This window comes from Pelodiscus sinensis, chromosome 3 (assembly GCF_052426305.1).
Source record: "Pelodiscus sinensis isolate ZL-2025 chromosome 3, ASM5242630v1, whole genome shotgun sequence".
Taxonomy (NCBI): Eukaryota; Metazoa; Chordata; order Testudines; family Trionychidae; genus Pelodiscus; species Pelodiscus sinensis.
Window position 1 is genome coordinate 21486762 of NC_143054.1, and position 12344 is coordinate 21499105.

Consider the following 12344-nt stretch of genomic DNA (forward strand, 5'->3'; position numbering starts at 1 on the left):
TCCTCAGCGCAGTTATTGATTTATTTGTGGGGAGAGAGGGAAGGAAGTTGCAGGTTAGTTTTCCCCCCCGTCTGAGCATCTGCTGGTATTATTTGTTTGTTTGCTTGTTTATTATTATCGTTTGGTGCTTAACTGATCAATTTCCAAACTGAAGGCTTGCTTGGTTCTGTTTTAAAAATACATATAGGCGCGCGCGCACACACACTCACACACACACACACACACACGCGCGCGCGTTCCTCTTATGTGGAAAAAGAGAAGTGTCCAGTAAGGAGATGCCTTTTGGTGATGGATTTTATTCTGTTGTAGGGGACTGAGATAAGCATCTGACTTGTTTTAAATAATAATATTCCACGGTGAGTGTTTTTAAAGCACTTTGTAAATCATGACACTTCCTACAGTTTTGTCTCGAGGACTAAGAATAAAAATGCTGGCTCGGAACGAAATGGAATGTAATTTAGTCCACCTCGTTGTGGCCCCTACACATTAGAAGGACCATTAATTTTCGACAGAAGTTTAAAAAATCTGGAACATTATTTTCCTATAACTGAGGGCTGGCTGATCGCATCGTGCTCCTCAAAATTGCGGGGTTCTTTGGAGAATGTGGGAATGAAAAGGTGTCTAATCTTGAATTTTCTTAAATATTCTTCCCCGAAACTTTCATTTTCATCCTTTCTTTGATCGCCCAATATAGCCCGGGAGTACAGCTGTCTCTGCGGAGACTTGCAAAGTAATTGTAAGGGTGACAGTGACAAAGGTAGCCATGCAAATAACACGCTGATCCCGGAGCACAAAACGATGTTAGCCTGACAAATCTGTCTTCGCCCACATATTATATCACTCTCGCTGCTCTTCGGCATCATATAATGGACTCAGGCAATTTTCTCCTTCCCGGCCCTAAAGAGTGTGAACGGATGGATGAATAGGAATAACAAATAGGCAAGGGGGTTATGGCCCTAGGATTAATTATAAAGCACGTTTAACCTCTCTCGCTTTCAAGGGCTACTTTGCTTTGCCTAAATTGTCTGACCCCGGGCTCAAAGGAGAATGTTGTGCACGCCATTCGGTGGTCCTGACACTCGGTAAAACCGCAGGAGAGGATTAGTGACCTGGCTGTTTTCACACGGTGTGAAAACTCGTTCCGGGGAGTTGCTCTCCAATGGAGAATGGAGCGAAGTCAGGCGGGCTGGATCGGGGGATCTAGTTTGGGGAGTGGATCCTGCCCAGGACGCTGGTTAGAGAAGGCTGAGCCCAGGTTAAACGGGGCTTATCCGAGAGAGGCTTCTTCACCGGTACGTGGTGCGGAAGAGAGGGTGGATCTTGTGCGGGGTTTGGCGAAGAGGCATAGAGGCGGACTCCGGGCAGTGTGGATCCACTGGATCCAGATAGAGAAGTGGATCCCGAGGGGGCGTCAAACTTGTGAATTTGCCCACAGGGGAGGGGAGCCTGGGCCCTGCCGCCGAGCTATGGGTCCCTTCTGGGGCAGCGGGCAGTCCTGTCCCGGGCACAGAGGACTGAAGCGGCTTAGAGGCTGCGCTGGGGAGCAGGGGCGGGGGACTGCCAGAGAGGGGCAGCTCCAGGCTCCCCCGGGTGGGGCGCCGAGGCTGCTACCCTGCCACGCGCGGCTTCGGAGCCCGGCTCGCCGACGGGTGTCCCGGCGGGGGTGGCCTCAGGGAGATGCCCTGGGAGCCGGGCGGGCTGGGATCTGGCTGCCCCGCAACAAGCCGCTGAGTTGAAAAGTTGGAGCTTCCCAGCGAGACACTTTCCCTCCGTAGTGCGCATGCCCAGCGTCCGGATGGGAGTTGAAATAAGGAGGAGGCTGGAGGGAAGGGATCACTCCAGTCTGAGCTCGGCTTCTCCAAGGCGCGCCTGCCCTCAGACCCACATACAGCAGCAGCAGCAGCAGCAGCAAGAGGAGGAGGAGGAGGAGGAGGAGGAGGGACAGAGTCTCCATCCGCTGGAGCACCTGGCTCCCTCTGCTCTCTAGGATCTGTCTGTACCCGGCTGGAGGAGCAGTGGGGGTTGGGAGGGGGCCGTGCAAAGAGAGCCCAACAAGGGCCACGAGACTCACTAACTTAGCCCAACTTTTTACCAGCTCCAATTTAGCCCCGGATCTTTTAACTTCTGCCAGCGGTGGAGCACAGATCGGGATTAGGTAAATAAAAAAGCAACAACTATTGTTTTTTCCCCCCAAGTCTCTGTGGTTGGCTACATCGGTCCAAAGTGTTCCCTCCCCCCTCTCTCGGACAGTGCAAGAGAAGGGACAGAACTGCTGTCGTTAGAAGGACTTTTTTTTGTCTTTGGGGGCGCGGGGTGAGGGGGACCAGTCTAAAAGCCTGTAAATGGGGCTTGGATCTTTTGCTGCTTTTGAAAAACATGCATATCCCGTACGGAGCTGCTCGTTCCCCTGTGCACTTCAAACTATGCTTTTAAATGGAGATAGGACTGGCACATTTAACAGGCGGTCTGCAAAACCCGGGGTTAGTCAGTCCCCCACGGCCTCGAGTTGCTTGAATGCCCTGTGTAGACTTCCGCGTTTAGATGTGTGTGATTGTGCGAGCAATTCTGCGCGTTCTAGTTACCAGGCACTGAGCATTCTCCTCTTTCAGACAGAGCAGAACTGAGCCTGATGTTACATCCCATTGGGAGGCAACAAAACAAGTTCTGTCAAATGTTCGTGCAAAAGCGGAGGTTCGATCGTTTGTTCTTGTTATTTCTGGCTGTCAAACAGGGAGCTACATAAAAACTAGACCTTTTTGTAGATTTCTGCTGAGGCTGCGTGGAGCTGCCAGATGAAAATAACATCAAGAAAGGTGCTTAGAGTTGTTGACTCCCAAGCAGGTGCACGGATTTACCATGTACCCAGAAGAGTCAGAGTAAAACCACTAACCTAAATAGGGACGAGATCAAGATGCTAGTACAGAGTGTCATTGTAGGTCATACAGAGCTAGAGATCGGTGTGCTCAGGAGATCGGTGGGAAACCTGTCCGGTTTGAGGCACAAGGCCTAGGGGAATGAGTTACACTCTCTCGTTAGCCTACAGCTGGCTCGTGAAGTTTGAGAAGTTTATTTCAGATGCTTGGATCCGGGCAGCTTGGGGGAAAGGGAGCTGAGGATGGAGGAAAAGGTTGCTATTATTACGTGGAAAGAAGGCTAGGGCTTTCGGACTCTCGTGTCAAGAGGGTGTAAACATCAATACAATAATTTTATGCTCCCGGGTTTTTTTCTAATTGTTCGGCGGGCTTGTTTATAACGTGACATTAGCAGGAGCTCATATGCATGTTTTCTAGCAGAGGGCATTCTAAGCACTGCTGTATTTGAAAGGAGGAAAAATACGTTACATCGGCGTGTTTAATTGCACTGTAAGAACATCGAAATGGCTGTTTCGTGAGGATCTGGGCTGAGTGATTTTAAAAGGGCTGTATTGAATGCTCACATTGAGCAATCTGTAGTGAATTTGATTTTGGGGAGTATAACATATGCTTGTATTAATCAGCATTTGCTACGGTTACGGTGGTCCGCAAGGCGTGTCAGCACTGACTTCAGGATAAAATGTGAATGATGATTTTATAAGGATTTAGCAGAGAGATCCGAGGCACATGGTGATTGAGTCATTCCAGTCCTCATTAATGTAAGCAATTAACTCCTCCGCGCTCAATTAGACCAGCATAAACCTTCCTTAATAGATTCTGCACACTTCATTAATAAGATGAATAAATCTGCGTGGAATTCTCTGGTCGGGTTCTCCAGAGCATCACGCTACCAAATGCAGAGCGAAAGAACAATTTGCAACTCAAATTCACTTTGCAGCTAGTTTCGTAAACCCAGGTAAACTATAAGGTCAATTTCCTCGTTTACGATTATACAAATTCTAGCTCTAAGGAAATATAGACTAGCTGGCACTCTAATACTATTCTGCAAAGAGTTCCAGTTTAATCGAAGGTATTTGCCTTACAAATTTTAAATAGTTAATTCGAAACAGGGTGGATTTTTTTTGACAGATGATCCTTGTGGCAGGAGTTCTAGATATTCCCCCACCCTCTAAATCCCCAGGAATCTGAAGTTTTATAACCACCAATTTATCATGTTTGTAAAAATAAGCAACATTTTCAAGCTAATTTACTTCATCTATTCCCCCATGTGGAACTAATCAGTAAAACTCATTATTTATGAGTCAAGTATTTAATATAACAAATATCCCTCTCAAAAGACACATCAGAAATAGATAATTCAAAGTGAAACGTAGAAATGCTGACTAACCACAAGATTGCCGTGAGATTAATTTAATTCCGATTCTTGAGAGGCTATCATCAACAAGTTTGCCTAATATTTTTCTTATTTATAAATAGGGGAGAATGAATTTACTGGAACGTGACTATTCCTCTAGTTGTAAAAAATGGCAATTAGACAATAGCAAGACCAAATCCCCAAAACAGGACAAAGGGCAAGAAAGCTGGGGACAGATGTAGTCTTTCAAGTTTATGATCTTATTTTGCAGGGTAAATTTATCTTGGCAAGAGTGGGTTTTGTTTCAGTCCTGTGTCAGTACACAAGTGATTTGCTCTCAATTACTCAGCAAGCAAATCTTGTGTTTAAAAACTGTACAGTTTTATTGCGAGGGGGGTGGGGACGATTGAAGCAAATAACTCTTGTTGGGGGAAAAAAAGATAGCGATCTGTTTACATGAAGCAGAATTAAAGGTAGAGGTGACACCGAAATCAAAGAAACGTTGATCTCTCTGTGGGTAAGGGAAAGAGTAAAAAAGTACTGAAGAGCGAAATAGACAATCCCTTTGATGTCCAAAGAGAGACTTGTCTACGAAATAAGCTGTTCTTCATCTATATTTTTGACTGCCACAGCTGTACAGAGCAAAAATGTAGCTTTTGTTTCTGGAAGGGTGCCAACGAACTTGTATCAACCTGAACACCCCGCCCCCTGAGTCTTTTCCTTTTTTTAGAAAAAATAAAACTGCTTCTAGCAAACAACATAATTAGGACAATGGGTGCTATTATAAATCATTTGTACTTCTTTTTGATTTATCCGTGTATTCGTTTGGAAATTTGAAGCCGATTTTTAAAAACATGTGGACATCTTCGTAACATTCGGTGTTACCTAAATGTGTCTGGGGGGGGGGGTTGTCTCTCATATTTCTGGGTTTTTACAAATAAAACATGTTCTAAAGATATGCAAATGGAGGAGGCAGAATTCTGGATTCGAAATTCGTTGTTTGCTATTGCTTAGCACACGGTTTCAACGATAAGAATTAGCAGGGTACTGATTTAGAATGATAACCGGTGTGACATTCAGATAATTCGGGTTTCTACACGGAATGGTCGGTCAGGTGTAGTTAGTTTAGTTTGTTCCCGAAATAAGTTATCAAGACACTTGTACTGTATAAAGAGACACAAGTAGCACTTTATTAAAAGTAAACAGCGTCTCTGTCTCTAAGATGATCAAATCTCACACACAGATAGGACCGCTGGCCCCTGAACAGTTAAGGGGCGGGGAAAGTAGCGTGTATGGGTTTTTAAATCAGCCTCTATACAAAATGTCCAATTAGCAAAGGTAGATCTAGGACAAATGCCACACTCTTTTATTCTGGGTCATTGCGATGTAATTCCTATAGGATTTGGGTCTCCTTTCCTGCGGTTGATTTCTGTAAAGCGGCGTGAAAGGTGGCCTGGGATAGAATACGGGGCTGCTCGGAGAAAAAAAATCCCCTCTCATAATCTTCCGCCTTCACCCCTTCCCTCCCAACATATTTTCTTCGACGGCTAGCTTCCTTTTCATCTCATCTATGTATATCTCTTTTGTTTGCCTGGCGTGTAGAACGCTTCCGCCATCAGGTTTCTTTTGCTGCCTGAGTCTATGGATAGTTGGCAACCTGGTGCTCGTTTGTAAACTCTTCTCCAAACGGGGCCTTTATGTGTCAGTTTTTTTTTAAGTCCCTTCATCTTGATCAGAACCCCATAATCTTTCAGAAATGGGGCGGGGGAAGAATCGCCTTGGGTAAATACTGAGAGAAACTAGCAAATTGGCAAAGCGAATTCCTAACCATTCCAGGGCCCAAAATAGCCGTAGCAGAGACTCTTCTAGGCAATCAAACAAGCATCGAGAACCAAACTAGAAAGGAGCCTTCCCTTCTCGCATCTAGATGTGTCACTGAAGAGGGGTGAGATTTAAAATATCCGCTGCTGTTTCCCCTTTCCCCCAGACAAGCGGCTGGCAGGAGATGTGCCTGCGCTAATGACTGGTTGCAGGAAGGACCGAGTATTTCCAGGTTTGTCTCTCCATCAATATATCCTTTGCCTTCCGAGCTGGAGTGCTGAGGACTGGTTCGGAAGGGCCTGGGGACCCCTGTTCCATCCCAAGATCCCCCCCCTTTGACTTCCATGGGTTTGGATCAGACTTTGCTAGGCGAGCCTCGGTGCAAACCCTTCAACGGGAGGTTGCGGGAGCCCGTAGCCTGGCCTCCATTGGGCAAGAACTCCCTGCGGGCTTCTGCGCGGGGATCTGATTGGAAATCGCTGGCGCGCGCAATCACTACGAGGCAGCATGTGCTGTGTGAAAGTCACTGGCCTTAACTCTCCTCGGAAAGGGATGGTTAGTTGGCTTCACCGCACACTGGCTTTGGCTGACCCCGAGTTTTAAAGGGGAGGGGGTGAGTTATTAAGACATGGATCTAGCTTGAGGTGAGAAGGTCTAGTCCCCTTCTAAAGGAAAAGTTCAGACTTGCCACCGGGACCCAGGGCTTTTGGCTGGGATCAAGTCTTTACTTCTCAGTTTAAAAGAGAGGGGGAGTTACTCGCTTGAGGAAAAATCACCGCCAGCCATAGATGCCGGTGCCCATGGGGCACCCTCTGGTTTCCCTCAGACACAGGGAAGGACTTTCAGCATCGCCACGAGACAACTGCGCCAGCCACGTTGCCCCCGGCTTTGGAGCAGCGGGAAGGGCTGAGGGGACTGGCTGGGGCTGGGGGAAGCTTTGCAAGACGCAGCTAGCGAGGCGCGGGGCTGGGCGCAGGAGACGTTAACATCCTTGCGCTGCATTACCCCAGGCAAAGCCGAGGTCCACGTTTGCGGGGGCCCAACGGGGAGAGGGCGGCAGAGGGCGAGTGGTTGCTTTGGTTGTAACTCGTACCCTGGGAGGTGTCAGGAAAACAAGCGTCCCCGGAGGAACACGAGGGATCTGGCTGTGACTCCCGCGGGAGCGGCAGGGGAGAGCTCTCTGGGTGGCTTGGGGGTGTAGCCTGGTGGCGCGCAGCCGAGCAGCGGGAAGTTACACGCAACCCACCTAGAGGGTCCGCTCCCCTTGGCTGTGCGCAAAGCGGAGGAGGCCGCGCTGCAGCGAGGGCTACCGAGGGATGGTTTGCGTTAGGAGCGGGTCGGGAGGGGAGAGGGGGGAGGGGATGAAAGGGCTCCTAACGACCTGCAGACCGGTGCCGTTATGGGCTGGGCTTGCCTGGCTGCTGCGGGAAGGGGCCAAAGCGCACAGCACCAGAGCCACAGCGGGAACCTCTCCACGGACCTGCCGGGGGCTCTGGACACGCCCCGCAGCCTGGGGCTCTGATTCTGAAGCCCGCCCCAGGCAAAGGAGAGCAGCAGGCGGTGGTGGACCTGTCTCGTCGGTCTAAAGGTCTTTGTCTCCCTCTCTCTTCCAGACACTCGCCTTCCCTGCTCCGAGATCCGCCTGCCCAGTGGCCACCATGGGAAGTAAGACTCTACCGGCCCCCGTGCCCATCCACCCCTCCCTGCAACTCACTAACTATTCCTTCCTCCAAGCGTTCAACGGGCTGCCCGCGGTGCCCACGGACCACCTGCCCAACCTGTACGGCTTCAGCGCCCTGCACGCCGTGCACCTGCACCAGTGGACCTTGGGTTACCCAGCAATGCATTTGCCTCGCTCCTCCTTCTCCAAGGTGCCCGGGGTGTCCAGCTTAGTGGACGCCAGGTTCCAGCTGCCCGCCTTCCCTCTCTTCCCACACGTCATCCAGCCCAAGCAAGAAGCCACCCACGCGCCCCTTAAAGCCAAACCCCGCTTTGACTTCGCCAACCTCGCCGTGGCCGCCACCCAAGAGGATCACTCGAAACTGGGGCAGGCGGACAGCCAGAGCTCCCCGCCGGGGCTCGGCTCCTTGCTCGAGGTAACCAAGCTCTCGCCGGAGAAGAAACCCACCCGGGGGAGGCTACCGTCCAAAACCAAGAAGGAATTCGTGTGCAAGTTCTGTGGCAGACACTTCACCAAGTCCTATAACCTTCTGATTCACGAAAGGACCCACACCGACGAAAGGCCGTACACGTGTGACATTTGCCACAAAGCTTTCCGAAGGCAGGATCACCTGAGGGATCACAGGTAACGTCAGCATTTTAATAGCACTAGGGTGAGGGAATAACTAAAGGCTCTGCTTCGCTCCCTCCCTTCCTTTCCTATAGCGCAAATGCAAAGGCGAGCCAGTTCTTCCCCCCATCCATGCAGGACCGTCACCTTAGGTTGTCTGCTCCTCTGTGCAATTTAGTGATGTCCCAAGTGATTGAGGCTTCTTGATTTGGAGGATGAATCCGTTTACAGATTCACTTACACTTGCGTTCTCTGGACAGCATGCCCTCTTTTGTCTGCTCTCCTTGCACTCAATTTGGGATGGTCCTTTCCTCCTTACTTTTGAAAGTTGTTTTAATCAGAGGTACAAAGTAGCCATTAGCAGTGTATTTGCAGTACATAATGACTCCCATAGTATTGCATGCTTCCTGCATGGATATTCCCCCCCCCCCCCCTGTCTCTCATTTTGGCTTTTTCAACAGCATCTCCTATTTGGGCCTTAGCAGTAATTTGTGAAGTAGGCTACAAACAAGGGGCGTTTGTTTGTGTGTGTGGGGGGGGGGGGGGATTTCGGGGGGGAGGGTTGGTAGGTCACCTACTCGAATTGTCACTATTTTTAATCTCTGTTTCCTTTCCCCCAGGTATATTCATTCTAAAGAAAAGCCTTTTAAGTGTCAAGAATGTGGAAAAGGATTTTGCCAGTCCAGAACTCTAGCCGTCCACAAGACACTGCATACGCAAGTAAAGGAGCTTAAACCTTCCAAACTTAAATGCTGAAATGTCCAACACCCAGTGAACTAACTTCCCCTCCAGACTTTATGCCAAATTCAGAACAGACACAAAACTATCCAGGATTGGAGCACTGAACTCTTTTTTATTATAAAAATAAAAGGTTCCCAAATCCTGGTTTAAAGTATTGTTTTGCCTTTGAAACATATTAATAATATGGAGAGTGCAAGAGAACTGGCTGTCTTGTGTGGCTTTGATAAACTTTATGCCAAAAGGTGGTGCTCATGTATTGGACAGGAATCTTCATTTTTTAAAAAGCAAAAATGTAGCTTCCAAAGGTATTACTTTTTTTACATTTTTTTATTTTATACTTTTTTTGACTGTATAAAGCTTCTTACTTAAACACTTCAGGAAAAAAAAATCCAGAAGACAATTAAGAACTGAAACTTTGGCTTCTCATGACAGCGCCATTGAGACAAGGAGAACAATTTGCAAACATGTTTGTTTGTTTCTGTTTTCTTTTTTAAAAGAAATGTTCCAAAGAGATCTAAATCTCAAGTGATGAAATCTGCCATGCACTAAATGCCTTATATAGAGCTTAGAGCTGCAGTATCAACACTACATGGAGATCTTGTTTTTGGTTTGGTGTCTAGTGCCTTGGGAGGTGGTTTGTAATTTGTGGACTTATTTAAAAATACCCAAAGGAAAGAGTGATGGCAATAAATCAAACCGATGCTATGCACAATGTGGTTTTAGTGGTACTTTAAAGTGTGTGTGTGTGTCCGATGAGCGAGTGGGTAGGAGAAATCTCAACCTGCGAATTTTAAAGGCTGGCTTTCTGAACAGTGTATTAAAAATAAAACGAAGAGACATTCCAATATGTTTTGTTTATTAAAAAACGTTGTATGGCTATTTGGCACTTTATGCTGATTATTGGTAATTGACATTTATCACTGGATTATGTTTTTTAAGTATTAAAATAAATTGTTATTTTACAGGCAAGTCTGAGTGGATGAAGTATGTTCTGAACGTTCTTTAACCATTTGTTTTCGGGTTCTATCTAATCCTCAATCGAATTCCCTCCCCAGTAGTAAAAACTATCCTTTTCAGGTGATGTAATTAAAAAATAAGTGTTCTGGGGAGTGGTGAATGTTGCAAGTAGCCTTTTTTGGGGGAGGAGGGTATGGGTAAGTCACTGTTTTTACCGACAAAGGAAAGTCAATCGATATGAAGGAGGGAGGGGGAAAGGTTGAGTCAAATCACTGTTGTGCGCCTACTGTGAAAAATTCGCCTTGGTAACTAAATCTTGGGTATTAGCAGATAAGATTAGATGTCAAAAGTGTTAAAAAACAAATCAAATGAATAATGGGCAAACTGTTACCATTCACACAGCCTGAGGGCATGAGGGAAACACTCCTTTACATTCTCTCTTCCCTTTCATTGTCAGTGGTGTATATTTATCAATTGCATCTTGGCCTAGTCTAGTGTTGATGGGCGGCCTTTGATTACAGGCAGCTGTCTTAGATCAGAGATGTTTATTCCACTGCAAAACCCCTTTAGATTGAGACACCAAGAGTGAGTTTTGAGTGTAGGCTCCATCTGCGCCTTTAAAGCATGTTGTGCCGCTTTTGTAATTTCACAGACAGAACAGTTTCTTCCCTGATCATCCCTGTCACCTCCTGAAATAAAAAATGTAAATCCAAATAAAAATGCCAGATTAAAATAGCAATAAAAACCCGAAATAAAAGTAATTTCGAAAACATAAGGTTTACATCCATAAAGCACCCAAATTGAAATATTTTATTTCTCTTCTATTCATTTTCTCTCTTTCTTTTACTATTTGTATGGGCAAAAGAATCTTATGAATGATAAAAGAACACTAGTAACTTGCTTATTTGGGAAAGCTAAGGATTTCCCTCCCACTCTTTCTGTGTGTGTGTGTGTGAGTGCATAATTTGTTTCTGTGAAATACATTTCACAGTTACAACTATATGACTGATTCAATATATCTATTTATTCAGTTACAGTACCCCTATTTCGAAAACCTTTGCAGAGCTGAGTTTATCCGATAATGATTGCTGACTAAATATAGCAATAACTACTGTGGAAATAGTCAAATATCGAGAGGGATCATATACTGTAAAAAGCTTTGCGCAGAAGTTGCTTTAGTAAAGATGGTTAGTTGTATTGGGAAAGCCAAGCATTGTAATAAGCGTCAGACGGTTTTGTTTTCCATCGGAGAGTCTCTAAAAGAGAATAAACTTGTCTGAAGTAGGACACAGGGAGCTAAGCAGTCCTGTTTGGTATGGGAATAGATCAAATGAGAGGAAAATCATGAGACAGTACAGGGTGAATTACAAACAGTAACTTTTGGTATTTTTGTACCTTCTTCCTGTGTGCAGATGCACCAAACTAGTTTTATAAATGGGCTATTTTTTGTATCAGAGCCTCAGGGCATCCAGCATAAGAGATCTGCCGTGCCTTCAGCCGGTTACAATCCACCTACATAAAACGAAGTAGGAGACAGGTGGAGTCACTTGCCCGTGGCCACTGGAAGAGCTGGGAGTAGGACTCAGGTCGGGTTCTCAGACCCGTGCCATACCCAAGCAGTTCGCTTTCTGTCCTGTGCTGACACGCCCTAAGCTTCTCCTCTCAGTCAGGTGCCTGCCTTGGAAAATGAGTCAGTGTATTTCCTCACTAGCAACAAGGAACTGGCATGCCACTTCCCGACCCCAGGAGGGATGATGGCGCTGCTGCTGTTCCTTTGAGCACGGCCTAAGATGGTACCCAACACTCCAGTCGTAGCTGCTACTTGCACCCCTCCCCGATCTGCTGCGGGGCCGTTTGCCCCCGGTCCCCTTCAGCTCCGTGTTCTAAGGAAAGCAGGACAAAAAAATCAATGGCGACGCAGAAAGCCAGGGACCAGCAGCCACTTCTTTTTCTGTGCTAGCCACTCCTGCCATTCCTTGCGGGGAACAAACGAGCAGGAATGTCCCCCGGGGTTTATTTTTCGTGGGGAGCTGAGGCGAACGACTCTGTCCTGGAGCGAGTCGTGGTTTATCTAGGCAATACATACAAGTCAGTCTCTACTTCGGTGCCAAAGGGGGTGATTACTCAGATGAAAGTTCCCACGCTGGCTGCCCCCTGTTCTTGTCTCTGATTCGGACCTCCTGAATTCCGTAGGGAGGAAAGCCCCCTGAGAGGTAAAAAATCCGATCTATTGCGTATTAATCGCAAGCATTTGGGGGGGGGGGGAGAGGCGGAGAGAGGAGGGGAGATAGCGCAGCTTGGTGTTTTG

General features: G+C 47.1%; 1 protein-coding gene across 2 annotated transcripts; it reads left to right on the forward strand.

Moving 5' to 3' along the window:
• The first annotated feature begins 1337 nt into the window (after positions 1 to 1337).
• Positions 1338 to 10048, forward strand: OSR1 (odd-skipped related transcription factor 1). Of its 2 annotated transcripts, XM_075923441.2 has the most exons (4): positions 1677 to 2155; positions 6215 to 6280; positions 7662 to 8353; positions 8959 to 10048. In XM_075923441.2, exons 3-4 carry the CDS (start codon positions 7707 to 7709, stop codon positions 9092 to 9094), a joined length of 783 nt encoding a protein of 260 aa, XP_075779556.1. In that variant the 5' UTR covers positions 1677 to 2155; positions 6215 to 6280; positions 7662 to 7706; the 3' UTR covers positions 9095 to 10048. The 2 variants fall into 2 exon arrangements, with proteins under 2 accessions (XP_006137642.1, XP_075779556.1); XM_006137580.5 differs by lacking the exon at positions 6215 to 6280 and having other exon boundaries at positions 1338 to 2155.
• The last annotated feature ends 2296 nt before the right edge of the window (positions 10049 to 12344 follow it).